Genomic DNA, 26,462 nt, shown 5'->3' on the forward strand with positions numbered 1-26,462 from the left:
TATTACATTACAGTATATCTTGAAAAATGCATGCAACTATTATGCTAAAAATTGAAACAAAATAATATCAATTTACCTATAATTCTACATTAAAGTTTAAAATAATAATATTTATGTTAAAAACCCATACTGTTCAATATATCTTTAAAACATGTGTAGCTATTATGTCAAAAGTTTAATTGAAATAATATCAATTTACCTATAATCGAACCTAATAGTTTAAAAATGATAGTGCTTATGCTAAAACTCATACTTTTCATTATAAATGAACATAGACCTGGATATGATTGCCAATGCAATTTATACACAGTAGATGGTTATCCGTGTATCTATAATAAAAAAAACATAGGGTTAAGTTGGTCAAAAAGCAGTATATCTTGTTTTCTTGTTCCCCCAGGCAACCCCTACATTATGGTAAGCAAATCAAGTACTGTACAGGGGAAGCAAAGGGAGGGGGGGTTCCAAAAGGGAAGGTCATAGGTCAACGTGGGGGAATGTGTGTAATTGTGTTTTCCTACTCACATTCACACAAACGCAGCCATGTCCAAGTCAACATTCAGACCATTGGGGGTTAGGGTTTTGAGTTGGTAAATCCAAAATGTTTCCCTTTGGCGTAAGCGCTTTAGTCTGTCTCCTCCCCTCCAGTCTTCTGCCACCATTTCTATTCCCCTATAGGTCAAACCTGTGGGGTCACCCCCATGGGCTGAACTAAAGTGCAATGGTACACTGTGAGTTGTCACTCTCCTCCTAATGTTGCCTATGTGTTCCAGTATGCGGACCTTAAGACTTCTCGAGGTCCGGCCCACATACTGGAGACCACACGGGCATTCCAGCAGATATACGACAAAGTGGACTTGCAATTGATAAATTGCTTTGTTTTAAATAATTTCTTAGTTTTTGTCGAAATAAAGCTTGTTTTCTCTCTTGATGCGTGTTTACACGCCTTACAACTAAAACAATTGTAAAAGCCCACTGGTTTGGGCAACCAGTTGGTATTTTGCTCCACAACCTCCCTCCTATAGACACTGGGGACTAATTGCATCTTTATGTTGTTAGCCCGTCTAAAAATCACGCGTGGGGCTTCTGGTAGGTGGTCCTTCAGTACTACATCCTTCCGTAGAATGTGCCAATGCTTTTTTTAAATATCGCATATTTTGTTGGCTTCAGTGTTGTAGCGTGTGATAAAGGGTACTGTGAATTTGTCTTTATCTACCCTAAATTTTGGTTTTGGTTTCAATAGTTCCTCCCTTGATAGTCCCAGTGTCTTTGTTAGGGCCTTCAGTACAGCTTGTTCCTTAAACACCCCTACCTCCGTACAGTTCCGCCTGATCTGGCGTAATTGGCCAAACGGTATGTTCCTTAGCCATTGTGGATGGTGGCAGCTCTTCTGTAAAATAAAGTTATTCGCATCCACCTCTTTAAAAAATGTCTTTGTTTTGATCTGACTATCTTCTATGTAGATAGTCAAATCTAGGAAATTAATACTTGTCGGACTGATCTCTGATGTAAAAGATAGGTTTACCTGATTCTCATTAATATGGCTCAGAAAAAGGTTTACATCTTCCTTGCTCCCATGCCATATGAAGATCACATCATCGATGTATCTCTTCCAGAGGACTAGGTTTGCTCCAAAGGGGTTACCTGACCAGATGTTCTTCTCCTCCCAGTGTGCCATAAAAATATTTGCGTAGCTGGGAGCAAATCTAGTCCCCTTTGCGGTCCCACATTTTTGTATGAACATGGAGCCATCGAACCAGAAGAGGTTATGTTTTAGAATCCAATTCCATCAATTAAGAATGTTTTCTGCTCAAGTGGGATTAAAGGGTCTCCTTCTAAAGCATCCCTTACTGCCTCACATCCGTCTTCATGCCTAATCGAGGAAATCTTTCTGCCACTGAACCTCAGATAAAACCCCTAGAACCTGTAGGGTGTCTCTTAGGTATGATCTTGCACTAGTGGCATACTTTTGGAGATAATGATCTACATATTCAGAGAAGTTTTGCGTCAGAGATGATTGGTCTCCCCAGGGGTCTAAGGCGGTCTTTGTGTAATATAATGTACGCCTGCAATGTACTTGTAATATAATGTACGCCTGCAATGTATGTGTAATATAATGTACGCCTGCAATGTATGTGTAATATAATGTACGCCTCCAATGTATGTGTAATATAATGTACGCCTGCAATGTATGTGTAATATAATGTACGCCTGCAATGTATGTGTAATATAATGTACGCCTGCAATGTATGTGTAATATAATGTACGCCTGCAATGTATGTGTAATATAATGTACGCCTGCAATGTACGTGTAATATAATGTACGCCTGCAATGTACGTGTAATATAATGTACGCCTGCAATGTACGTGTAATATAATGTACGTCTGCAATGTATGTGTAATATAATGTACGCCTGCAATGTATGTGTAATATAATGTACGCCTGCAATGTATGTGTAATATAATGTACTCCTGCAATGTACGTGTAATATAATGTACGCCTGCAATGTACGTGTAATATAATGTACGCCTGCAATGTACGTGTAATATAATGTACGCCTGCAATGTATGTGTAATATAATGTACGCCTGCAATGTATGTGTAATATAATGTACGCCTGCAATGTATGTGTAATATAATGTACGCCTGCAATGTATGTGTAATATAATGTACGCCTGCAATGTATGTGTAATATAATGTACGCCTGCAATGTATGTGTAATATAATGTACGCCTGCAATGTATGTGTAATATAATGTACGCCTGCAATGTATGTGTAATATAATGTACGCCTGCAATGTAGGTGTAATATAATGTACGCCTGCAATGTATGTGTAATATAATGTACGCCTGTAATGTACGTGTAATATAATGTACGCCTGCAATGTATGTGTAATATAATGTACGCCTGCAATGTACGTGTAATATAATGTACGCCTGCAATGTATGTGTAATATAATGTACGCCTGCAATGTATGTGTAATATAATGTACGCCTGCAATGTATGTGTAATATAATGTACGCCTGCAATGTACGTGTAATATAATGTACGCCTGCAATGTACGTGTAATATAATGTACGCCTGCAATGTACGTGTAATATAATGTACGCCTGCAATGTACGTGTAATATAATGTACGCCTGCAATGTACGTGTAATATAATGTACGCCTGCAATGTACGTGTAATATAATGTACGTCTGCAATGTAGGTGTAATATAATGTACGCCTGCAATGTACGTGTAATATAATGTACGCCTGCAATGTATGTGTAATATAATGTACGCCTGCAATGTATGTGTAATATAATGTACGCCTGCAATGTATGTGTAATATAATGTACTCCTGCAATGTATGTGTAATATAATGTACGTCTGCAATGTATGTGTAATATAATGTACGCCTGCAATGTACGTGTAATATAATGTACGCCTGCAATGTACGTGTAATATAATGTACGCCTGCAATGTATGTGTAATATAATGTACGCCTGCAATGTATGTGTAATATAATGTACGCCTGCAATGTACGTGTAATATAATGTACGCCTGCAATGTATGTGTAATATAATGTACGCCTGCAATGTATGTGTAATATAATGTACGCCTGCAATGTACGTGTAATATAATGTACGCCTGCAATGTATGTGTAATATAATGTACGCCTGCAATGTATGTGTAATATAATGTACTCCTGCAATGTATGTGTAATATAATGTACGCCTGCAATGTATGTGTAATATAATGTACGTCTGCAATGTATGTGTAATATAATGTACGCCTGCAATGTATGTGTAATATAATGTACGCCTGCAATGTACTTGTAATATAATGTACGCCTGCAATGTATGTGTAATATAATGTACTCCTGCAATGTATGTGTAATATAATGTACGCCTGCAATGTATGTGTAATATAATGTACGCCTGCAATGTACGTGTAATATAATGTACGCCTGCAATGTATGTGTAATATAATGTACGCCTGCAATGTATGTGTAATATAATGTACGCCTGCAATGTATGTGTAATATAATGTACTCCTGCAATGTATGTGTAATATAATGTACGCCTGCAATGTACTTGTAATATAATGTACGCCTGCAATGTATGTGTAATATAATGTACGCCTGCAATGTATGTGTAATATAATGTACGCCTGCAATGTACGTGTAATATAATGTACGCCTGCAATGTATGTGTAATATAATGTACGCCTGCAATGTATGTGTAATATAATGTACGCCTGCAATGTACGTGTAATATAATGTACGCCTGCAATGTATTTCTGGCCACTTTTGCAGTTAATAATTTCAGGCTTTTTAAAAAATATTTATTTGTAAGCATTTAACATTTAAATCTGTTAGCAAAGGGTGCACAGTATTACTGCTCTCACAATTACTACCTTCAATGAGGATTCAACTTAAAGCGGGTATTCTAGCACCTAACCCAGGGGCAGCCAACTGCAGTCCTCAAGGGCTGGCAAACGGTCAGGTTTTCAGGCTATCCCTGCTTCAGCGCAGGTGGCTCAGTCAAAGACACACACACACCCCCACACTTTCCTCCTCTCCTTTGCCTCACCCACAGGCTCCTGACACCTCCTCCTGATTGGATGTATTACCCAGGGGCGTAGCTATAGCCCGGGCAAAGCTCGGGGGCCCGCTCTCCCCCCCCCCCTGTCTTTGGCCCATCTGTCTCTCTTCAGATAGAGGCAGGCGGGGGGAGACGGTATGTGGCGGCACTGGGGCCCCTGGCGTTAAACAGAAGCCGGCAGTGGAATCAGCAGCTGTTACACAGGCAGAGCAGGACAGCAGGGGAGGAGCGCGCTCTAGTGGTCTGACCCGGAAGTCTTTCTTACTTCAAGTGTCTGCTGCTAGAGAGCTCCTCACCTCGTGCTGTCCTGCTCTGCCCGTGTAACAACTGCCGAGTCCTTGATTCTTCTGCCGGCTTATACTTTAACACCGGGGGCCCGCCGCACCACCATCTCCCCACGCCTGTGTCTATTATATTCCATATATTCCAGCCTCCTAACCATCAACAACCAAGTAATATCACTAAGGGGGATATTACTCTGACAAACCCCACTGACATCGCAAATGCATTCAATGATTACTTTGTGGGGTGTGCCACTAACTTATTAGCGAAACGCAGCACAAACCCCAAACATGAATCTCATCCTGGGAGTACCCCTATAGTCCCACCCCCTCCCAACACTGCCCACAATTTTCAATTTGGCCCAGTATCTGAGAGGAGATTACACAAGCGCTCCTCAAACTAAAACTAAGCAGCCAATGTGGACCCGACTTACTACAATCTAGGTTCCTACGACTTGGTGCCCCAGCCATTGCCAAACCAATTGCGTCCATAGTCAACTCTATCCTGTCTGCAGGCCATATCCCTAAGACCTGGAAAACTGCCAGAGTTGTCCCAGTCTTCAAAATTGGGGACAAAAACACTGTCTCAAACTACAGGCCAATCTCACTTCTCCCAATTCTATCCAAAGTCATGGAAAAATGTGTCCACTCCCAATTAAGCGATTTCTACACCAAGACAAATTTCCCAAGCCAATTCCAATCTGGATTTCGCCCCAAACACTCCACCGTAACTACCCTGCTAAAAGTTTGCAATGAAATCCAGTGTGGAATGGAACGGGGACAACTCACTGGTGCAGTATTCCTAGATTTTGCAAAGGCTTTTGACACAGTCGATCATGCTATCCTGCTTAACAAACTCCAGAGCTCTGGAATAGGGAAACATGCTTTAAACTGGTTTCAGTCCTACCTATCAGGAAGATCCCAACATGTGTCCATTTCAGGCTCTAACTCCAACCCCCTGGATATCACCTGTGGTGTCCCGCAAGGCTCTGTTCTGGGGCCCCTACTCTTCTCAGTGTTCATTAATGATCTTCCCACAGCTTGTAAGGAAGCCTCAATACACATGTATGCAGATGACACAATCCTATATGTACACAGTCATAGCCTCTCTGACCTTCAACACATACTTCAGTCTGACTTTTTGAGACTCGAAAACTGGATTTCCCAAAACAAACTGTTTTTAAACACTGACAAGACTGTAACAATGGTATTTGGGACCAAGACTAAATTTGTAAAGCTTCCAGTGACTGAGCTCCTGATTCGAACCAACGCTAACACCACCCTAACACCTGTCACTAGTTTTAAATACCTGGGCTTATGGTTTGACTCCCACTTAACATTCAGGATGCACATTGATACCCTGACAACCAAGACCTATGCCAAACTAGGGGTACTTTACAGGAACAAATCCTCCCTAAGTCTCCTGCTCAGAAAGCGTATCGCACAGCAGATGCTAATGCCAATTATTGACTATGGAGACATAGTATATGGCTTGGCTCCTCAAACCCACCTTAGCAAACTTGACACCCTCTACAATTCAATTTTTCGTTTTGTTCTCCAATGCAACTACAACACACATCACTGCGAAATGCTCAAAGAACTAGATTGGTCAACACTAGAGTCTAGGCGCAAAGTTCACCTTTCCTGTCTTGCCTTTAAATTCTTGATGGGCAAGCTACCCAGCTACCTGAACAAGCTCCTCACCCCTACCACCTGCAGCACTTATCACCTGAGATCAGACTCCAAAAGACTATTCATGGTCCCAAGGCTCAACAAAGTATCCGGACGTTCCTCCTTCTCCTTCCGTGCACCCCAAAACTGGAACAACCTACCAGAGACTCTCACATCCACCACCAGTTTAAGTTCTTTCAAATCTAAGGCTGTCTCACATTTTAACCTGGTCTGTAACTGTTTCATACGCTCATAATATACATTTTCTTTAACTGTGCACGCAATGTCTTGTATATAATGTATAACCTGTTCATTTATGTAACTGTACTTGTAACCATGTACTATTTGTTTTACTCTGTGCCCAGGACATACTTGAAAACGAGAGGTAACTCTCAATGTATTACTTCCTGGTAAAATATTTTATAAATAAATAAAATAAATAATAAATATTACAGGTAAGCATGGAGGAGGAGAGCTGATGATGATGATGATGAGGGGGAGAGATGATTATGATGATGATGAGGGGGATAGATGATGAAGATGAGGGGGAGAGATGATGATGATGAGGGGGAGATCATAATAATAATAATAATCATCAATGCCTGTGACGCTTCACTTGTACTTAGGAGATATTATTGCTGTTTTTGCATTATTTCCTGGTGCAGATTGTGTACGTGACTATGTATTTACTGTGATTTTCTTTACCTTCCTCTCTAGTAACAAAGGTGGGAGAGGGACTAGATGGTATGAAACTTATTACTGGACCAACAAGTAGTTGATATGTTACAAGCTTTCCAACCTTTTCGGGGTCCTTCATCGGGTAACCCTGACTCTGAGAGGTTGGAAAGCTTGAAACATTTCAACTACTTGTTGGTCCAATAAAATAGTATTATACCCCAACTCCCTCTCCCTCCTGTGTTACTACATGGAAGAAAGGACCAGCATGGCCCCCCACCCTGCTTTGCTTTACCTTCCTCTGCATTAATATAAATATAGTATGAAGAAAAGGTCAAACTCAATGGACTTACGCCTTTTCTTAATCTAAACTACTTTCGACCCTTAGGCAAGCACTAATAAGAACGCCCCCCAAAACCCAAAAGAAAATTCCCCCCAATTTTTTTTTTTTAAGCCAAATAATTTTTTTCCTACTAGGTAGGAAGCAGGGGGTCTCGGAGCGGAACCACATTCATTTCAGTTCTGGGGACCCCCTGCTTCCTGAGACACTTACATCTTTAGGGGGTGCCGGTATCTCCTGCTCAGGTTTTGATGTCCCATCACATGGGCCAACAAGGAAGTCATGACATCATAGGCGACTTCCTATTGGTCCATGTGACCGGGGGCTTTAAACCTGAGCAGGAGATACTGGCACCCCCTAAGGAGGTAAGTATATCAAGAAACAGGGGGTCCACAGAGCTGAAATGAATGCGGTTTAGCTCCGGAGATCCCCTGCTTCAATCCCACATATATTTTAAAAAAAAGGAAAGCAGCAGTTACATTTTCCCTCTTGCCACCCCGAGACCTGCCGCCCCTAGGCGGTGCATTGCCCAAGGTATACCCAGGGACGGACATGGATAACATCATAGGCTTCTCTTGCTAACCCCCTCTTTGTATTCTAATAGCATCATACGTTCCCACATCATAAGCACAAACGTGATTAGGGCATTTCACATTAAGGTTGCTTTATCCACTAGTCATATACTGAAAGCATAATTGCTCAATTATTTTGGGGGGGGGGGGGGGGGTATATTTGTAAAATTTCCTGAACATGGTCGCTAGGAGTCGATCCATTGTCCCCCATCTCCCGGGGATCCCACAGTTTCCATGGTACCACCACAGGGTAAGATTATTTGCCCACCTCACACTAAAAGACCACTGGGTCAGGCTACTTCCAGTGACCAATAGAAAGTTACAGCGTCTTTGAGAGAGGAAGTTGGGACCTTGTATTCATTATCCAGTGGCCACAATTGTAGTTTATTTTGTGTCAAAACTGGCACCCAAAAAAACCTACAAGGATCTCGCAAAGTCAGGGTTCGCAGAGGTCGGGGACTATATGGGATCACGTAGAAGCGGCATAACTACATTTTGCAACAGAATCCTCTTTTTAAAAAAAGTAGATTAACACGTACGGAACCAGTGATACTTATATTGGCTTTATACTTCTAATAGAACACAGAGAACACCTTACTCACCTCACTCAAAAAGAATAAAGGCGGTGCAAAGGGAAACTGATAACGCAAAAACACACAAAATGGCCAAGAGAGGTCACTTAAAAGTCCCTCATAATTGCACGCGAGTGCAATTATGAGGGACTTTTAGTGACCTCTCTTGGCCACTTTATGTGTTTTTGCTTTATATTTCTAACCAAATTTGAAAAGCAAGGGACAGCACCATTTTGTTGCACAATAGTGGCACCACTGTTAGAAAAAATTATTGGAAGTATGTAATATTGGTGAGTGCTTTCACCTCATTCCAACTCCAATCTTCTTTGTAAGGGAGCCCCCTGTCATTGTAAAAAAAATACCCAGAATCCTCTACATCTCACGTGACCTGACTTCCCAGTGTTGGAAATCTCTCTGCCAAGGTCGTAGCAGAAGACATTGTATAAAGACACTGCGGATGTGCGAATATTGTCAATTGTAGGTCGCATATTTTCACAGAAATGTTGCCATTTCCATGACATTTCTACAAAATCTCCAATTGCTGTAAAATTGGGGACCTTTTACCATTTAGAAAATCTGACTAAATGCTCACCTTTCCCCCAACCTTTGCAAAACAAAGAGCTTTGATATCCCCTAAATTAGATATTGAATGTGGCAGCAGCTTACAATGTTGGAGTAAGTATCTCTTCATGCCACATGGAAGCCCTATAAATACCAGACCTCAGTGCCATTCCAAATGTTAGCCATAGGCATTAATACAGGTTTACTGAAAACTCACATCCTGACTACAACTAGTGTTATCAGGAAAAGCTGAAACCTTGCATTTTAAATACAAAGTGGGAAATGCCAGGGAAGTTTTTCAGGTATGTTTTGTTTATGGGTTGAAAGCTAATTTCCTTTGGCTGATTTAACTATAATTTCAGTATTTTTAAACGTTTATTTTTATTCACCTTGCGGACACTGCATATGCTGTACTTTGCAGCATAGGGTAGGGGTACAGACTTTACGAGGCTGGAAGTAGTCATCCTGTGTGGGGGAGGGTGACACCAATCTTACAATTAACATTAGAATATAGGGATCGGTGCCCCACAGACGTTGCAATCTGTCTATTGGCAGCTCAGGTCATCTCATCCTTTTAATCATACTCATCTCATTCAGGCCTGTTACGGAAGGTATGGGTTACCAATATCAGGTCTGATAATTTCTTGTGTGCTTATGGAGAGTAACATAACATGCCACAAGGTGGCAATATGAACCCACAACCAACCACCAGCTCTGAATCCCAGCCGTGCACACCAACAATATTCTATGCACCTCATGGAACAACGAGGTCATGCGTTGGCTGGAGACCAGTGTTTCTCAACACTCTCCTCATCTCCTCGGGACACCCCAGACAGACCAAATCTTAGGAATAATCAATGAATAACCAAGTCCACATGTTTGGGCGTATCTTAGATGTGAATGTGTGATTAGTTGGGTAACAATGGAAATATTACTGTATGCTCATTTGCATGTCTTAGACAGGTCTGCAACCCCCGAATTTCACCATTATCACCCAGCACACAGCACTTCCACTGTAGCAAGGGATTCTGGGAAATGACATGCAAATGAGCACACAGTGCCACCTTTTGCTTCAAAACCATTTAACATGGTCCCCTATAAGCTTAAGCTTGCTGCATATCACAGCTTTGAGCACAGTCTGGGTTAAAATGCATAGCCAGTAAACCCACCCACAGACCGCTGTTTCGACCTTAATGGGTCTCCTCACATGCTCATTTCTGCTCTAATCGTCTGGGTATATACTTCATAATATGCCTAATAGCAAATGGAGGAGCATAGCAGATGAGGAACTGCATAAGTTCCCCACTGCTTACTACAGGGAACAGAGTACCCTATACCCTATAAATAGCTTCATTGTTACAGAATAAGCATGGGCTGGAAAATGTGCACCCCAGCAATGAGTCTGCTCAGTAGATACAATATAGATAGAAAAACAAAAATGATACCCCCTGAGTTATGTAACTGAGGGTAAGTCCTCCTTGGTAGATGAAGTTGCTCCAAAGGCTTAAATGGACAATCTAGCAAGTCCGTTCAGCATGATCTGTGGCATGTCTGCAGAGGCACCTAGATCCTGCTTGTTATTTTGGAATGCAGTGTGCTCTTGCCCGGATCTCTCACGTCATATCCGTCCAAGAATGCCCAACGCACGTTTCGCAGCGATGCTTCATCTGCGGCTTGCCTGATGAAGTATCACTGCATTCCGAATGCCACAGCATCTGGGCGTCTCTGCAGACATACCACAGATCACACTGATCACACTAGGTAGATTGTCCATTTAAGCCTTTGGAGCAGAACTTGCCCTCAGTTACATGACTCAGGGGATATCCTTTTTGTTCTTCTATCTATTTTTTCTACTGAGCGGACTCATTGATGGTGTGCACATTTTCCAGGCCATGCTTACTCTGTAACCGTTGAAGCTGGGTATAGGGTACTCTGGTTTCCTGTAGTAAGCAGGGGGGAACTTATGCAGCTCCTCGTCTGCTATGGAAAGAAAATTTAAGTCGCGCACCAAAAGGATGTAAATAGTGTGAACTGATAACCAGTAAATTGAAGAGTGGGAAAAAACAAAATAGGGCCACTGCAGATAAAATAAGTACATGACCTGAGTGCAGGAAATATAATTATAGAGTTGGCTGCAGATCAAAAGAGATGGCTCAGTATCTCACGGCACGAAAATGAAAAGATAAGCGCACAGCTCATAGTGTAGTAAGTTAATATGGAAATGTAATACATAAAAATGGTGGTGAGTTCCAAAAAGTATGGACGCCATGGATCGCCCAGACAGACATCCCCAGGCTGGATACCAGCGCAATTTTGCAATAATAACTGTAGATGCGTTCTCTGGTGACTGAGCAGGACTCACGACGACCTAGCTACGAGACAGGTAGGACCCATCCCTATATCAAGAAGAAGCGTGAAAGATATCACACATGCGGCGTCCGGAGAGCAACAACTAAATAGGCAGATGCCTGTCGACCCTGGAGCTAACCGATGAATCCCCCCCACCCCCCCCTCACCATTGTATTCACCCGTTGTTGTCTTGGTCATGTTGGTCAGGTTTGTCAAGTCCTGTGTGTAAATGTTGTTTGTCCAGTGTTGAGTGTGATCGATTATAACCCCCGGTAGTGAGAGCTGGGGGGGAAATACCTATGTGGGTATAATGATGTTAAACAATGGTCTGTGTTATAATGTTCAAGTTGTATAACCCAATAAAAATCTTGAAGTTGAAAAAAAAAAAAAATGGTGGTGAGTATCACACGTACGAAAAGGTAAACATATAAAAGCAATTCATGCAGTAACCAGCATGGTACCACAGATATCCACGAACTCCCACGAGTGAGGACTGTCGTCAGCTGTAGGGATGGTTTGGGATAGATCTCTTCCTTCAAATGCTGTGCCGGTGGTAGACGTCCAGATTCCAGCCGGTGAAGAATGTTCTCAGAGTCCAAGGGGTCCAGGTGATAATATAGAACCACCGTGAAGAGGCTACAAGAAGCAGCGAAATAGCAGTCGAGCAGTTCAGTGATGGTACACGGGAGCAGCCATGGGGCAGGGAATGACTCAACACTATGCTCGTTAGACTGTCCCGCAAGGAGGATATCAAGTAATAACGCTCCTCCTCGTATTATACAATACCCTCTGCAATACAGCGCGAGTCTCGCTACGAGTCGAGCAGAGGAGGAGCGTTATTACTTGATATCTCCTTACTGGACTCTTTCAGCGGTTCCGACAGTCTAACGAGCACAGTGTTGAGTCATCACCTGCCCCACGGCTGCTGCCGTGTACCGGCGGATATCTGGTGCACTCATTTGTCACTGAACTGCTTGACTGCGATTCCACTGCTACATATATGGTATTGAGTACTGGGTCGTTTTTTGAGTTGGTCGTGTAGTCTTGAGCAGAGGGATGAGAAACACAGCTCTAGATCAGGGGGGCTCAACTCCAGTCCTCGAGGCCTCCCAACAGGTCAGGTTAAAACCCAGCTTCAGCACAGGTGGCTCAGTCGAAGACTGCTCTAAAGTGACCAACAGGGATGGGCTCCATCAATCCGGAGTCTATAACCAGTTTTTCTTGCGAGAAACTGCATTTAGTTCAGTGGAAAATGTTTGACATGTCTCCGATAATTAGCACACATCTGAACATTTGCGTGGGAAAATGCTTGCTTGGGGCAAATAAAGTAAAATCCAAACATCCCATTACTTTCAGTAATATTTATTCATTTGTGATGTTTTTGCGTTCCATCATTTTGCTCCAGTGAACGTTTAATAGACACGTATGTCTGTAAATTCTGGGACACCCGACATACAGGTTAAATATTCATGTAACGCATAATTATAGCTGCACTGCAACCGTTGGGCCAGGATTTTTCTTGTAGTCTTATGGTGTGTCCTGTGAATTAATGTCAGTGTTTATAACCTTGCGTGTAATAATTCAGTCTTCGCTGGCTTTGTTTTCGTGTGTTTCCAAGGAGGAAGAGGGGCCGACGGGGCGCCCATCATAACCTTCCCAGAATATCCCAGCTTCAGCGAGATCCCTGATGAGGATTTTCTCAACGTCGTGACGTATTTAACAAGCATTCCCAGGTGAGAGTCGGCTCTGTGTATTGCCAGCATATCTGCACTGCAATAGCAGGTTCAAATGGGGAAATGATGCGTTCCTGTGCATTGCCGCAGTGACGTTATTCATTTGTTAATACATCTTGAACAAAAAAAGGTATCAACTTGAATGTACAGGTGCTGGTAACCTGTTCTCATAACACATTCAAGAAGGTGTTCAGTAGAGTAAATAATTGGTGACTGTGTCTCTTTAGCATCCTTGAGGGTTGTTAAGACTCCTGATTATTTTGAATTGCCATTTATGATTTTCTTCTATTTGAGGGATGTTGCTCTATAGCAGGAGTGGTCAACTCCAGTCCTCAAGGGCCAGCAACAGGTCAGGTTTTAAGGATATCCCTGCCTCAGCGCTGATGGCTCAATCAGTGGCTAGGTCATTGACCTGATCCTTGGTTGTGCAGGTTTGTGTTACCTTGTTCTTGTATCTTGTATTACCAGTCTAGCATGCTCTGGTAGTGTAGAACAAAAAGTTAAACATTCACTACAATAATTTACAAGAAAAGACGGGGGAGCACAGTTTCAGGAAAAGGGTAGGGTTAGGGTCCTATTAAACTGGTGATCGATATGATGAGAGGCGCCTCTATTGAGGCTACAGTCTATGGAACGAACTCCATCTACGGAAGGCGCACATACAGTGATGTGTGAATGCAAGTGAAAAAATAAAAGAATAAAAAACTTACACGGCCTTGTGTAAGTTCTATCACATCAAGGTTTCTTTGGATCGCTTTTCTTCTTTGTAGGATATATTTGTCTACGATCGTGACTTCTCTCCTCGTTGTACCTTCAGCTTTCCTCGTTGGATGGAGTTCTCCCTCCAGGCAGTTTTCCTCTCATGGAAATGAAAAAGTAATTAGATCAATACAAATATACAGCAGCTATAGTGTAGGGAGGGGTGATAAGAAAATAAACCATTGCAATGTAATGGTATACTCATGCACTCACATGGGCCAATGTGAGTGTTCTCCTATCACGGTATCTTGATATTTCCCGTTTAGGAGGTTAATACAGGGCTTCTGATGTTGATGTCTGTAGATATCTGGCAAATAGTGGTATGTGTACAGCCTGATATTTGAGGTGAATGGGAGTAAAAAGCGATATAACAAAATACTCACACGGGCCAGTGTGAGTACACACTTGTAGGGGTTTCTTGTCACTTCTGTTATTTCTTGTGAGGTTCCCCTTAAAACTAAATGTAGGGATGAAGGCAGACTATAGGACACTAGGGTCTAGGGGGTTAAAACTTTATTAAAAATAGAAAACAATAGCATGTAAAGGTACAAAACAAAAGAAATATAAAACAAAGAAACCAATGGCTTCTAAAAGGAATTAAAAGCAAGGGGAGTGGTAAGGTGATAAGTGATAGGGGATCTCTCACTCCGTGTCCGGATAGAGAGCTACGACTTCACCTCTGGCTCCTCTGAATCCGCTATCAAAATGTCCCAAATGTAAAGCAGAGCAACGCGTTTCGTCCAGAACTGGACTTCCTCAGGCTCTATGTACAATAATTTGACTGATAATAAAGTTACAACCAGTTTAAATAGACATATTTGGCCAGGTGAGCCACGATAGGATGAATATACAGGGCTACCCTGTACGTCCATCCAGACGATGGGGCAATGGTGGGGCTTTACCTTTATTGGAAGAGCCACATTGTGCCACCCCAGAAGCAGCTCTGGGGAGCAAAATGCGCATCGGGTGCGTGTGAGGTTGCGAGACGCGTGTGGTCAAACTGGTGGGAGACGCAGCTCCGCGGTGCAGTAGAACGCCAAAGTGCTCCATCCCCACAAGCCTTACTGTACCGCCCCAAGGATGCAATCTGAGATTAGGAATAGACCCGTTGTGATGAGGGAAAGTATCTTATTGGGGAACACTCGGGAACATCCCTAGAGAGATCGGGAACATCTATCTGACAAGGTCGGTGTTTCATTTGGTCTGATGTGAGGGATAATTTACAAGAAGAACAAAGATCTCTGTATGCTGCACTCTCTGTTACATTAAGTTTGTATAGAGGAAGTAATTAATATTTAACCTTCATTAGGTATATGTTAAAATATAATCAAATTGTAATAAAACACGAACGTATAGGTGATAGTGTTATATACCGTGATTGGCACAAATAAAATGCGATTTAAACAGAGGAAATGTCCTTGATTTTCGCTGATGTAAAACGGATTTGGGCAGGTTCAATCCGCGCGGATTCATCAAAAACCGCCACTGGATACAACCCGTTGATGGTTTAATAGAATCAAATCCGCGGATTCAGAGATCCGTTGGCGGATTCGTAAGAATCGGTGCAGTGGATTGCAGAATCCACAGATTGGATTCTACATATCTGTCCACGGGTTGTGGGATCCGCGGGAGTGTACTGGTGGTAATAATGCTAAATACGCCAAACGCACATCACCCTTATTGAGACTGATCCGCTGAATCCGCGGACAAAGGAACCGACCGATCCGATGCGGATCCGAATCCAGCACCAAAAATACGTCCGTCTCTAATCTTTGGAACAGCGCCAGTTATTAAATCTGACCCTTGGTCTCTTTAACTGGGTTCTCCGTCTTTAAAGGGGGTCTCATGACTTCCTAGGAGACGGTTCTGTTCTGCGTTGCCCTTAACCACAAGGTGCATCTCTTGAACTTGCTAATAATTAAATAACTGCGGAATTTTCTGCTGACGCTGAACCTTCGCAAAGCCCGATTCACGTTTCTCACCTGCTGGGTAAAAAAATGGTTCCGTGTCCTAGAGCGATTAACAAAGATCTACCACAAAGCAAATGATAAAGCGGAGCGCTGAGCTGTAACGCACGTTCTGCAGGAAATCCTTTTACCTTCCGTTACAAAGGCGCTGAGACTGAATGCTCTTTGCAGCGGGCTGTTTATTCCCCCTACAGTTACTTTCATGTCTAAAGCCCTTTTGCACTAGTTTTATAAATGACATAGTAAGTTACATAATTGATGAGGTTAATAAAAGACATGTGTCCATCAAGTTCAACCTATGCTAAATTTAGACGACAGATACTGTATCCTATATCCGTACTTACTGTATATTGATCCAGAGGAATGCAAACACAAAACCCCAGTGACATATCATCCAATTATATCAAATAAGGGGGAAAATAAATTCTTCCCGACTCCAAAAGATGGCAATCGGATTTCTTCCTGGATCAACATCCTTCTCATGATTACTTATTTGGAATATCCCTGTATATCTTTCCTTTCTAAAAAGAAGTCCAACTTTTATTTAACATATCTATTGTATCTGCCATCACAGTCTCCATGGGTAATGAATTCCACATTTTAACTGCCCTTACTGTAAAGAACCTTTTCCTTTGTTGCTGGTGAAATCTTCTTTCCACCAACCTTAAGGGATGGCCCCGAGTCCTTTGTACTGCCCGTGGGATGAATAGTTCTTTTGAAAGCTCCTTGTATTGTCCTGAATATATTTGTATATAGTTATCCTATCCCCTCTCAGACGCCTCTTTTCTAATGTAAATAAATCTAATTTATCTAGCCTCTCCTCATAAATCAGATTATCCATCATCTTTTAAATGTCATTGATCTGTTTGTCTTGTAAACTGGACACAGCCGAGGACATAGTTTGTATTATATTAGTGTATATAGGTCTGCAACCCTACCTTTCCCCATTATCTATTAGCATACAGTACTCCACTGCAGCCAGGGATTCTGGGTAATGACATGCAAATGAGCACAGTGTGTCACTGTACACTTCTTATTCTATTTTAACATGGCACCCTATAAATTTATACCTGCCGTATGACACAGCTTTTCAGCACAGCCTGGGTTAAAGAAGTGAAGAGACAGTAACCCTACTCACAGACAGCTGTTTTGATCTTTTGGGTCTCATCCATGCGAGTGGTTATACTGGCTTTGCATCATGAAACTGTATGATATTAGCAAATATAATGTTAATATTTGCATTGCTTTAAATAACATTACTGTGTTTGTCGTTTCTTATGCATTTTTATTACAATTCCCAGCTCATTGTTAACCGCTCCACTACCAGAGGTACCTGCAATGCATTATAAGCATCTCTGGCAGCAGAGACCTTAGCGCTCGCGCCTAATCCCTCTATTTAACATAGCGTTTCCCTGTCTCCTGTTTTGCAGCCTGGAGGCAGCCAGCATTGGGTTCATCATCATTATAGACAGGCGGAGAGACAAATGGCGCTCCGTGAAAGCATCCCTGACTCGCATTGCAGTAAGTGCTGAACTCCTCTGTAGTGTTACCCTGTGTACAACATGCTGTCACCTAGCAACCCAAGCAATATCCTACATGTGGGATTTTCAAATAAATCAGTTCTGTAGTATTAAATAATACTTACTATCTTTTTTTTAAATGTAACTCTTAATGCCATTTTTAATGAGTTTTAATGTACTGAGCATCTTTTGATATCTATAGCAGGTTTCAGCCCACCTCCCCAGCAATGCAAGATATTTGCAACACTTTCCTCTTTGTGATCATTTGTTGCCAATATTCCCAGCAGTTTGAGCTGCAAACTGTAATAATAGATAATGTTACCGTAGTAATATAAGGATACATTGTAGCTGCTGCGTTACACTGAGTGAAGGATTGCTTTGAAACTGAAAGGCAGCCATTAAGTGAACCCTGGAAACCAGGATTTTGCTGATCGATCACCGGAGAACCGATCGATCAGCAGCTTAGGTAATTAGATTTCAATAAAGGTAATAAAATGCCTAATATAATATAAACGATTTTTGGACTGCCTCTTTAATCCCTCTGTAGAGTGGATGTTACTTGTGATTGTGGGTTCCTGCCATGTTACGTTTCCAGTTACAAGGTCATATTCCAGAGTATCTCCTCACCCTCCTTGCCAGAGACGCTACCGGTTAAATAGAGGCAGTCCCTCAGGGAAGATCTCCCAATAAATCTAATGATAGGCACCGCATATCTGCTTCCCAGTGCTGGAGAACATCAGCATTATTCAAACGCATGGGGGCTAACATCTTCTCCGGCACAGGGAAGCGGCTTCACCGCAAAACTGCGCTACAGGCGTTGTGTGATGAAAGGATATCTGTGGGACCGTACCTTGGTTGTAGAGCAGGGAATAGATGTGGGGGGAGAACCTAGCGCAGAGAGGCGAGAATGGGGACCATTATTGTTACTTACCGGGGGTTTCCATCGCAGGGCGCGTTCCCGGGAAACCTCCAACTCGTGTTCGTTCTGCGTCCATCCCGATTTATTCAGAGGACCATCGCGGATATCGGCATCAAACTCTATCGAGATGACTTTAAAATGAAGGTACCGGTAAGCATGCACTTTCATCTTTGTGTTCAGCCTTATGTACGCACCTCTATGCCCCCCATCCTGGGCCTGGGGTGTCATACATCAGGGGTTCTCAACTCCAGCCCTCAACCCCCTCCCCCAACCGGTCAGGTTTTCCGGATATCCCAGCTTCAGCACAGATGGCTCAATCAGTCTCAGTCTTCTGATTGAGCCACCTGTGCTGAAGCTGGGAGTGATTGAGCCACCTGTGCTGAAGCAGGGACCGATTGAGCCACCTGTGCTGAAGCTGGGGGTGATTGAGCCACCTGTGCTGAAGCACAGGACTGGAGGACTGGAGTTGAGAACCGCGGCCATACATTGTAACATGCATGTCTCATGGGGCTGGGAAAATATCACATTTTTACATGTTCATCCACTGCTTTCTGAAATGTAAAAAATGTATTTTTAATATGCCCCGTCCTCCCAGCTTTAGTAACATATAAATTCCTTTTTTTATATCTTGTTACAGAGCTTTCTCACACAGTTAATTGGATTACCTGCATTCAAACCACACTACTTTCACAATTGTAAATAATTAACTAGTATTCTCCCATATCGTTAATTTCTTCTGCTGAACAAAAACGAAAATCAGTAGAGACCCAACTAATGAGTACCAGTCATTGCACCCTTCCTGTGTGTTATTATGTTCCTCTTTGCATAATGTTTTTCATCCAGAAATAGATAACAGGGTCTTGCAGACCATGGTGTAGGACATCTGGACGTGGCCGTTTTGCCACGATCTAATGGCTGCCGCCTCTTTCCCACTACTCACCCGGTCACCAGAACCTGCTTCCGCCAGCCACGTCGCCGCTAAGTTTCATAAACCCCCTACCCTAAGCCCTTATCCTAAACCTCCCTACCCTAACCGCAAAATCACCCCTTAAATTAACACCATACCCTAAGCGCTAAAACCCCTTAAATGAACCACCAAGACTAACCATTAAAACCCCTTAAATGAACCCCCTACCATAACCGCAAAACACCTTAAATTAAACCCCTACCATAACCACTAAAATTCCTTAAATTAACCCCCTACCCTAACCGCTAAAACCCATTAAATTAACCCGCTAACCTAACCACTAAAATCCCTTAAAATAACCCCCAAACCCTAACCACAAACCCCTTTAAATTAACCCGCTTCCCTAAACCTCCTTAAGTTAACCCCTACCCAGTAATAAAGCTTACCTTAGATGCGGCCGGCGGCGGGGATTCCTGCGGGGGATCGTCTGCGGCGAAACAGCCGTGACCAAATGTCCCATTTCATAATGACCATTTATTGAATATACAAAAGATAGAGCGCAACGTTTCGGGGTGCTATCCCTTCCTCAGGTGCAATCTGCACCCCGAAACGTTGCTCTCTGTTAATCTTCTGTATATCCACTAAATGGTCTACAGGACCCCTTCCTTCGCTTAACCTTGTGCGGGTATCTATCTCTGGATGGAAAGCGCTATGCGGCGCCGGTTCTCGGGAGATCCGGCAATTCAGATACTCGGCACCGGGAGAAACGCCTTCGAAAATCTTTCTACTTCAAAAGAAATTAGAACGGGCGCGCAGCGCAAGTATTTCATCTCCTCTTTGCATGGACTAAAAACTCAACTACGACAGTGTGTCCTACGCTCCAGCCGAGAGATGTTGTACATTTGCTACAAACGTGTATATACGTATATCTTTACTGCATTCATAATTGCTCAAGGCATTTCACGCAGTGTTTATTGTCGGGCAGTAGCTCACCACATACAGTATCCTAGAACAGGGGTGGCCAGCTCCTGTCCTCAAGCCCCTCCCAACAGGTCAGGTTTTCAGGATATCCCTGCATCAGTACAGGAGGGTCAATCCATCCCTGCTTCAGCACAGGTGGCTCAATCAGTCCCTGCTTCAGCACAGGTGGCTCAATCAGAGGCTCAGTCGAAGACTGAGCCTCTGATTGAGCCGTTTGTGCTGAACCTGGGATATGCTGAAAACCTCAGCTGTTGGGGGATCTTGAGGGCTGGAGTTGAGCACCACTGGCCTAGAAAAGTAAGGTCTGATTCACTAACCTCCTTTAGCTAATTTAATGCAACGTTGACATCCATTAATCATAAAGCAGTATAACGAAACATTGTGACTCTGGTTCTAAGTAGCTCTCTACAGCTCCATGCTTCATAGCATCTTAAATAGGATTTTGTGTGGTTTTTTTTTGTTGGGATGCACAACTGAAAAGATAGATGCTATATATTTAGTAAGCCCAAACCATAAACCCTAAAATGTTTAATTCTACAGTACACGATGACCCTTTTATCATTTCCAAAATCCAGTCAATTAACAAAGATCAGAAATTCTGAACTCCAAAGGGGATCTCTCATTTCAGGGATCTTCCATGGTAATGTAATCATTTCAGATCTAAAATAGATGCCAATCTGTGTCATCACATCAGAAACGTGCTTCCATCTCATCACTCCCTCTCAGGCTGTGTCCATAGAAGGACAGTCAGCGCTGAGCCGTGCGGACGCTCCGCGGTGAGCTCCGTCACCCTCAATGAGGATGTCTTGAGAGGGGGATCCCGCGACGTCCGCAGGCGTGCTGAGGCGCAGGGATTTTCAGCTGGCAGCAGAACCTGTTTCTGAGCGCGCTGTCGGCTGAAAACCTCCAATCAGAGCGAAGCAGCGTCAACGTCAGGGCGCCGTGACATTGACGCTTCGCGGGCTATTTGCCCAGTGATGTCAGTGCCCCGCCTCCCCGATCACGCACGCCTCAGCATGAGCATGGAGAAGCGCTGACTGCTAAACTATGGACGCAGCCTTATATAGAACAGAGAAAAGTTATAACATTCCAATTATTGCCAATAAAACTACCCTGGCAAGGGGTGATTGCATCTCAACCCAATTCAGTGTCAAAGATGCAATGAAAAAAACAAACTCTGCTCAGTCTGTGTTGATTTATAATTGCAGATTATCATGGTGAATTCTGTTTCTGATCTTCATGGATACATTGACAAGAGCCAGTTAACCCAGGAGTTGGGAGGGTCCATGGAATACAGCAACAGTCAATGGATACACCACAGAACAGTGAGTATCTATTTACTGCCCGATTTCCACTCGGTGTGTACTTCCTGTAGGATACATCCCGCAGGATGCCCCAGTGGTTTGTTGGACATTGTGTTTTTGTGGTACACCCTTTCAGCGCCGTGTGGACATGCAGTACCCCGGGTAATAAAGCGTAGAGATGTGCATTTGTGTCCAAATGCAGTGCCCAGTGTGTTTACAGATTTGTAGTGAATTTCGCCAAAACTGGGCAAACATTTTGCAACGATCATACATTTTCACCCACAGTTTGCAGTTTTGACAATGCTCTTTAAGGCCAGGCACTGAAATAGGATTTTTTTTCTGGAGAGAGAGAGGGGGAGAGGTAAAGACAATATTCAAATTACCTTATCTCCCAGATGTCATATAGATGAGTCTCCCGTCTCCCGTCTCCCGTCTCCCGTCTCCCGTCTCCCGTCTATTTTATTCACGCCTGACGAAGAACACATTTTGCCTCGTTCGGGACCTTGGCTGGATGATTCTTCACTCATCTCTAATGAAGAGGCTGAAACATTTCCCTGATAACATGGACCAGCAAAAGAGATGAATAGCACAGCCCAATATACTGGATACAATATAAAATTATCAGGGCAAATTGGCTCTGTTTACCCTTTCCCCCTATCTTTATATTGTACCACAATGTTACAATACAAAACCATAACGTAAATGTCACAGTACAAGCTTCACAAATATTATAAAAATAATTCAATCCTCACACATAAGTGACACATATATGAGCACTTTTAACAACACAAAATAGAACACATAACCAGTTATAATCTACCAAAAGAGCACACCAAAAAATACAAAGAGATCAAGAATAACTGGAGTCACATTTGACATATTGATCACTTTGGTACATTCATTCTCTTCCTTTTGTTTCGATCATTGCTTTTGGCTTCATATATTAGAATATTACAATGTTGCCATCTCTTTTGCACCCCTTTTCTCTTTCCTTTCCCTCTTTCTTCTCTGGTTTGTCCCCCTTGTCTGTTTACCCCATTTCATGCTGATCTTAAATGTTATTGCGGATGGACATTTGCACACTTACCCTCTTGACTGAGCGCTAAAAAATTAGCATTTCCACATACACTACTACTTTTGTCTCTCAATATACCAGTTATAATGTAAGCCGGGGGGGGGCTCAACTAAAGTCCTCAAGACCCCCCCCAACAGGTCAGGTTTTCAGAATATCTCAGTTGCAGCACAGGTGGCTCAATCAGTCCCTGCTTCAGCACAGGTGACTCAATTGGCCCCTGCTTCAGCACAGGTGGTTCCAGCAGAGAGACTGAGCCTCTGATTGAGCCACCCGTGCTGAAACTGAGATATCCTGAAAACCTGACCTGTTGAGGGGTCTTGATGACTGGAGTTGAGAACACCTGTCGTAAGCTCGTCATTTTACCCCCTGTTTATTTGTATCTAATATGCCTGTATTTACAGGAGTCCCTGTATTATGTCCTATATACATCTCAATAAAGCAATAGTTGGTGTTTTATCAATATTCAATATACATCTTTTATCTGAATATTTCCAAGACCTTTAATGAGTGGACACCATTGTCAATTTTCTAAGACCTGATTTATAACTTGTAAGTGTATTCAAATAGACATCAGCAAACATTTGTTTAAGGCCACAATGTGTCGTTTTAGGAGTTTATATAATTCAGAGAAAAAATGTGCAAACCATCTAGTTTTATATCTATATATAATTATATTGTGCATATCTGCAGTATTTTTTTGCCGAGTTTGCCCTTTTAAGGTTAAACTCACAGAAAGCGGAGTGAATCATTTTAAGGAAGCAAATTGTGGCTCAACATAGTGCATTTTACAGATAAAATTAGACACCAGATGTAATCTTGAAAAGGATATTATCAGTTCAAACTAGGACACTAGTTTATATAAAAACAGGACAGGCACTCCAAGATCCAAAGGTGACATTTATTCCTCAATGTTTCGGCTCATGGGTGTGCGTCATTTAGCATCATCTGGCTTTTTCATTCTCCTCTTCATTGCAGGCCATTGAAAGCTTTGCTCAAGTCGTGAAGACCACAGCCCAGAGTTTGCAAACGTTTGGAACAAGCCTGGCGGAGACTGAACTACCCAATGACAAGCTGTGCACAGAGGAGCTGCTCTTATCCCACACAGAGCAACAGAACAAGCTTAAAGTACGTCCCTGAGATATTCACACTGGCATTCCATCCCAAAGCTTGACCAGGGAGGCTGAGGGGAGCCCCCCTCCCCTTGTTACCCATTGTCCACATAAACACATACAAATAACGACAGGCTCGGTCTGGAGGTATAAAGTGCCGCGGCTTTGTTTATAACATAATAACAGAGTAACTGCTAGTCCCTGCCAGAATGCTCGCTTGCTAGGTAACATGAAGGGTCAGCCAGGCCGTGACCCGCTGCCCCGTAAACCGTAGCCGTGCCCACGTGAGCCGGCTGTTGTCGCGGGTGGGCTCCCAGAAGTCACGTCCAGCTGACCCCGCCCACTTGCTTCTACCCCTGGGCTTTCTCAGCCCCGAGCCCCGTCTGGCAAGGACAAGCACTTACCCCCCCCCCCCCAAAACTGCCGCCGCGACAGAGGCAAACTGATCAAACTGACCCCTCCTTTAGGAACTCCAGCCCTTTTCCTTTCCTTGATGAAAACGTTGTATGGTGCTCTAAAGAATACAGCAAACACTACACGTGTCTTGATTGTAGAAAAGTGGATTAACCCAATAAAGGATATAGATATGAAATGTCCAGAAGATGCATGTAAACACTACAATCCCACAATGCACGGTAGTAAGGATGTTTGAGTAGTAAGCATCTATATGAAAGGAACAATCATAATAAATAAAGTCCAGAACTATCCTGGAGAGACTCACATGGGAAGGTGTCCACGATGAAAAGTGGGTCCTCAGGTGTCCAGGTGTCCACGGGTTAACTGTGCCTCCGCCTGTTGAAGAGCAAGTGTAGCAAAGGAGGGGAGAAAACGGAGCACTAGATCCACAAGGCTATGCCAAAAAATGCAAGGATGCGTTCCCACAGTGCAGGCTTATTTAATGGGTCAGATACAAAAAAGATACACACCAACGCGTTTCGGACTATAACAAGTCCTTTCTCAACTTGAGAAAGGACTTGTTATAGTCCGAAACGCGTTGGTGTGTATCTTTTTTGTATCTGACCCATTAAATAAGCCTGCACTGTGGGAACGCATCCTTGCATTTTTTGGCATAGCCTTGTGGATCTAGTGCTCCGTTTTCTCCCCTCCTTTGCTACACTTTTCCTTTCCTTGGAAGTATTTCAACTTCACACTGTAAAAAAAATAACAGTGATACATGTTAACAATGTCCACAGGCAATATAGGGCAGTAGCTAACAATGCTAACAGTCGCCTCTCCTCGTTGTCACAACGGGTGGCCAAACACGGACTACCTGCCATCCTTTGCATCCATAAGGGGCGGGTGGGTGGGAAAGTCGCCACAGCCGGGAGCAGAATGAGGGCGCCCTCTCCCGGCAGCGCTTTAAATTCCCATCACTCCTCCTCCAGCTCTCGTGTCAGTGACCACCCCCCAGTGGTGAGGGAGGCCTTGCCCCCCTCCCCCCCCCCAGGCATGGCCGCCCATCGCCTAGGCGGCTAGAGGGGCTGCTGAAAAGGTCCATGCTGGTATTTTAACCATCAGATGGACACGTGTGTCTTTCCCATGTATGCATTGTAATTTTTTTTCATTGTACATTATATCGGGGGTTATTCATTAAACAGTTATAGCTTGCCCTGATCGGCACTGTCGCAACTTTAGTGAATAACCCCCATTGAGAAGCTCCAAGTTCTAGTCCTGGAGCAAAGCAGATTTTGTTGTAGGTTGTGATCCCATTTAAATACAAACAGACAGATGTCCCACGCTCAGCCTCGTCATTTCAATAAAGTGAAACGAAGTGTGTAACAAAAGGAGAACTAAGTAGGTGCAGTCAGGGGAACAAAACAGTCAAGAAACCCCTCACAGGGGAGGTAAGAAGTCCCTGGTTAATGCACCACCACTGGTAACTGTTTAATCAATTGTAGTGTCAATGCCAAACATATTACAAATACCAGAGTAACTGAGGCTGAGAGATTGCCAGGTCAGATAAGGAGAGGAAGATAGGGCCTACGGAGTATTTGAACCAGGGGTGCGCTGCAGTTACAGAGGCCCCGCGCTCTCCCCCAAACCATTTCTATGAAATGCCGGAGAGCGCGCGAGGCCTCTGTGGGGTCATGTCACGTGACATCACATGACCCTGTGGCGTCATTTGACGCCAGTTCCTAGGTAAGAGGGTGCGTGAGTACTGGGGCTGAGCAGGCAGGGGGGCGCAGCGCAGAAAGTTTGCACACCCCTGATTTGAACTATCGTCTAAAATAAATCAGAATAACACAGGGTGTGATAACAGTGATTTGATGCATGCACTAAAAAGATCTTGGGAGCCCCTCTGTAACGTCCACAAGCCGGGATGGGGTACAATTCGGGCAACATTACACTGCGAGACAGAAATGATCACAGAGCAAATGTTGCTACAATCGTGTATGAAAGACACAGTGGGCCTCATGCAGAGAGCAGCGCTATGAACAAACTCGCCATTTTCCGACGAAAATCGCGCAAAAAACAGGCGAAAATGGCGAGTTTGGAAAAAAGCGCCATTTTTTTTTTTCGTTTTGAAAATCTCGCCGCGCGGCTGGCGAGAACCTACATCTTGCCAGTTTTAAAACTCTCCT

The 26,462-nt window shown here is 43.3% G+C and overlaps 1 protein-coding gene and 1 long non-coding RNA gene across 11 annotated transcripts in view; one reads left to right on the forward strand and one right to left on the reverse strand.

Annotated features, from left to right (window-relative positions):
• Positions 1–26,462, forward strand: part of MCF2L2 (MCF.2 cell line derived transforming sequence-like 2) — a 229,713-nt gene that overhangs the window by 33,676 nt on the left and 169,575 nt on the right. For 7 of the 9 annotated variants that reach the window (XM_075570679.1, XM_075570677.1, XM_075570683.1 and 4 more), the window contains exons 3-7: positions 13,225–13,339; positions 17,496–17,586; positions 18,535–18,654; positions 21,601–21,717; positions 23,747–23,896. In XM_075570679.1, the coding sequence (XP_075426794.1) occupies positions 13,225–13,339; positions 17,496–17,586; positions 18,535–18,654; positions 21,601–21,717; positions 23,747–23,896 (593 nt within the window). The remainder of the gene's footprint in view (positions 1–13,224; positions 13,340–17,495; positions 17,587–18,534; positions 18,655–21,600; positions 21,718–23,746; positions 23,897–26,462) is intronic. The other 2 variants (XM_075570686.1, XM_075570678.1) reach the window with 1 other exon arrangement.
• On the reverse strand, positions 130–24,828 carry LOC142466047 (uncharacterized). 2 transcript variants are annotated; one of them, XR_012788040.1, is made up of 5 exons: positions 24,602–24,828; positions 22,080–22,250; positions 18,517–18,635; positions 14,050–14,196; positions 130–329 (listed from the first exon to the last, which is right to left on the reverse strand). It is a non-coding gene; the product is annotated as an uncharacterized LOC142466047 (long non-coding RNA). The 2 variants fall into 2 exon arrangements; XR_012788039.1 differs by having other exon boundaries at positions 14,050–18,635.

The sequence above is a fragment of the Ascaphus truei genome, chromosome 14, assembly GCF_040206685.1.
Source record: "Ascaphus truei isolate aAscTru1 chromosome 14, aAscTru1.hap1, whole genome shotgun sequence".
In the NCBI taxonomy this organism is placed as follows: Eukaryota; Metazoa; Chordata; class Amphibia; order Anura; family Ascaphidae; genus Ascaphus; species Ascaphus truei.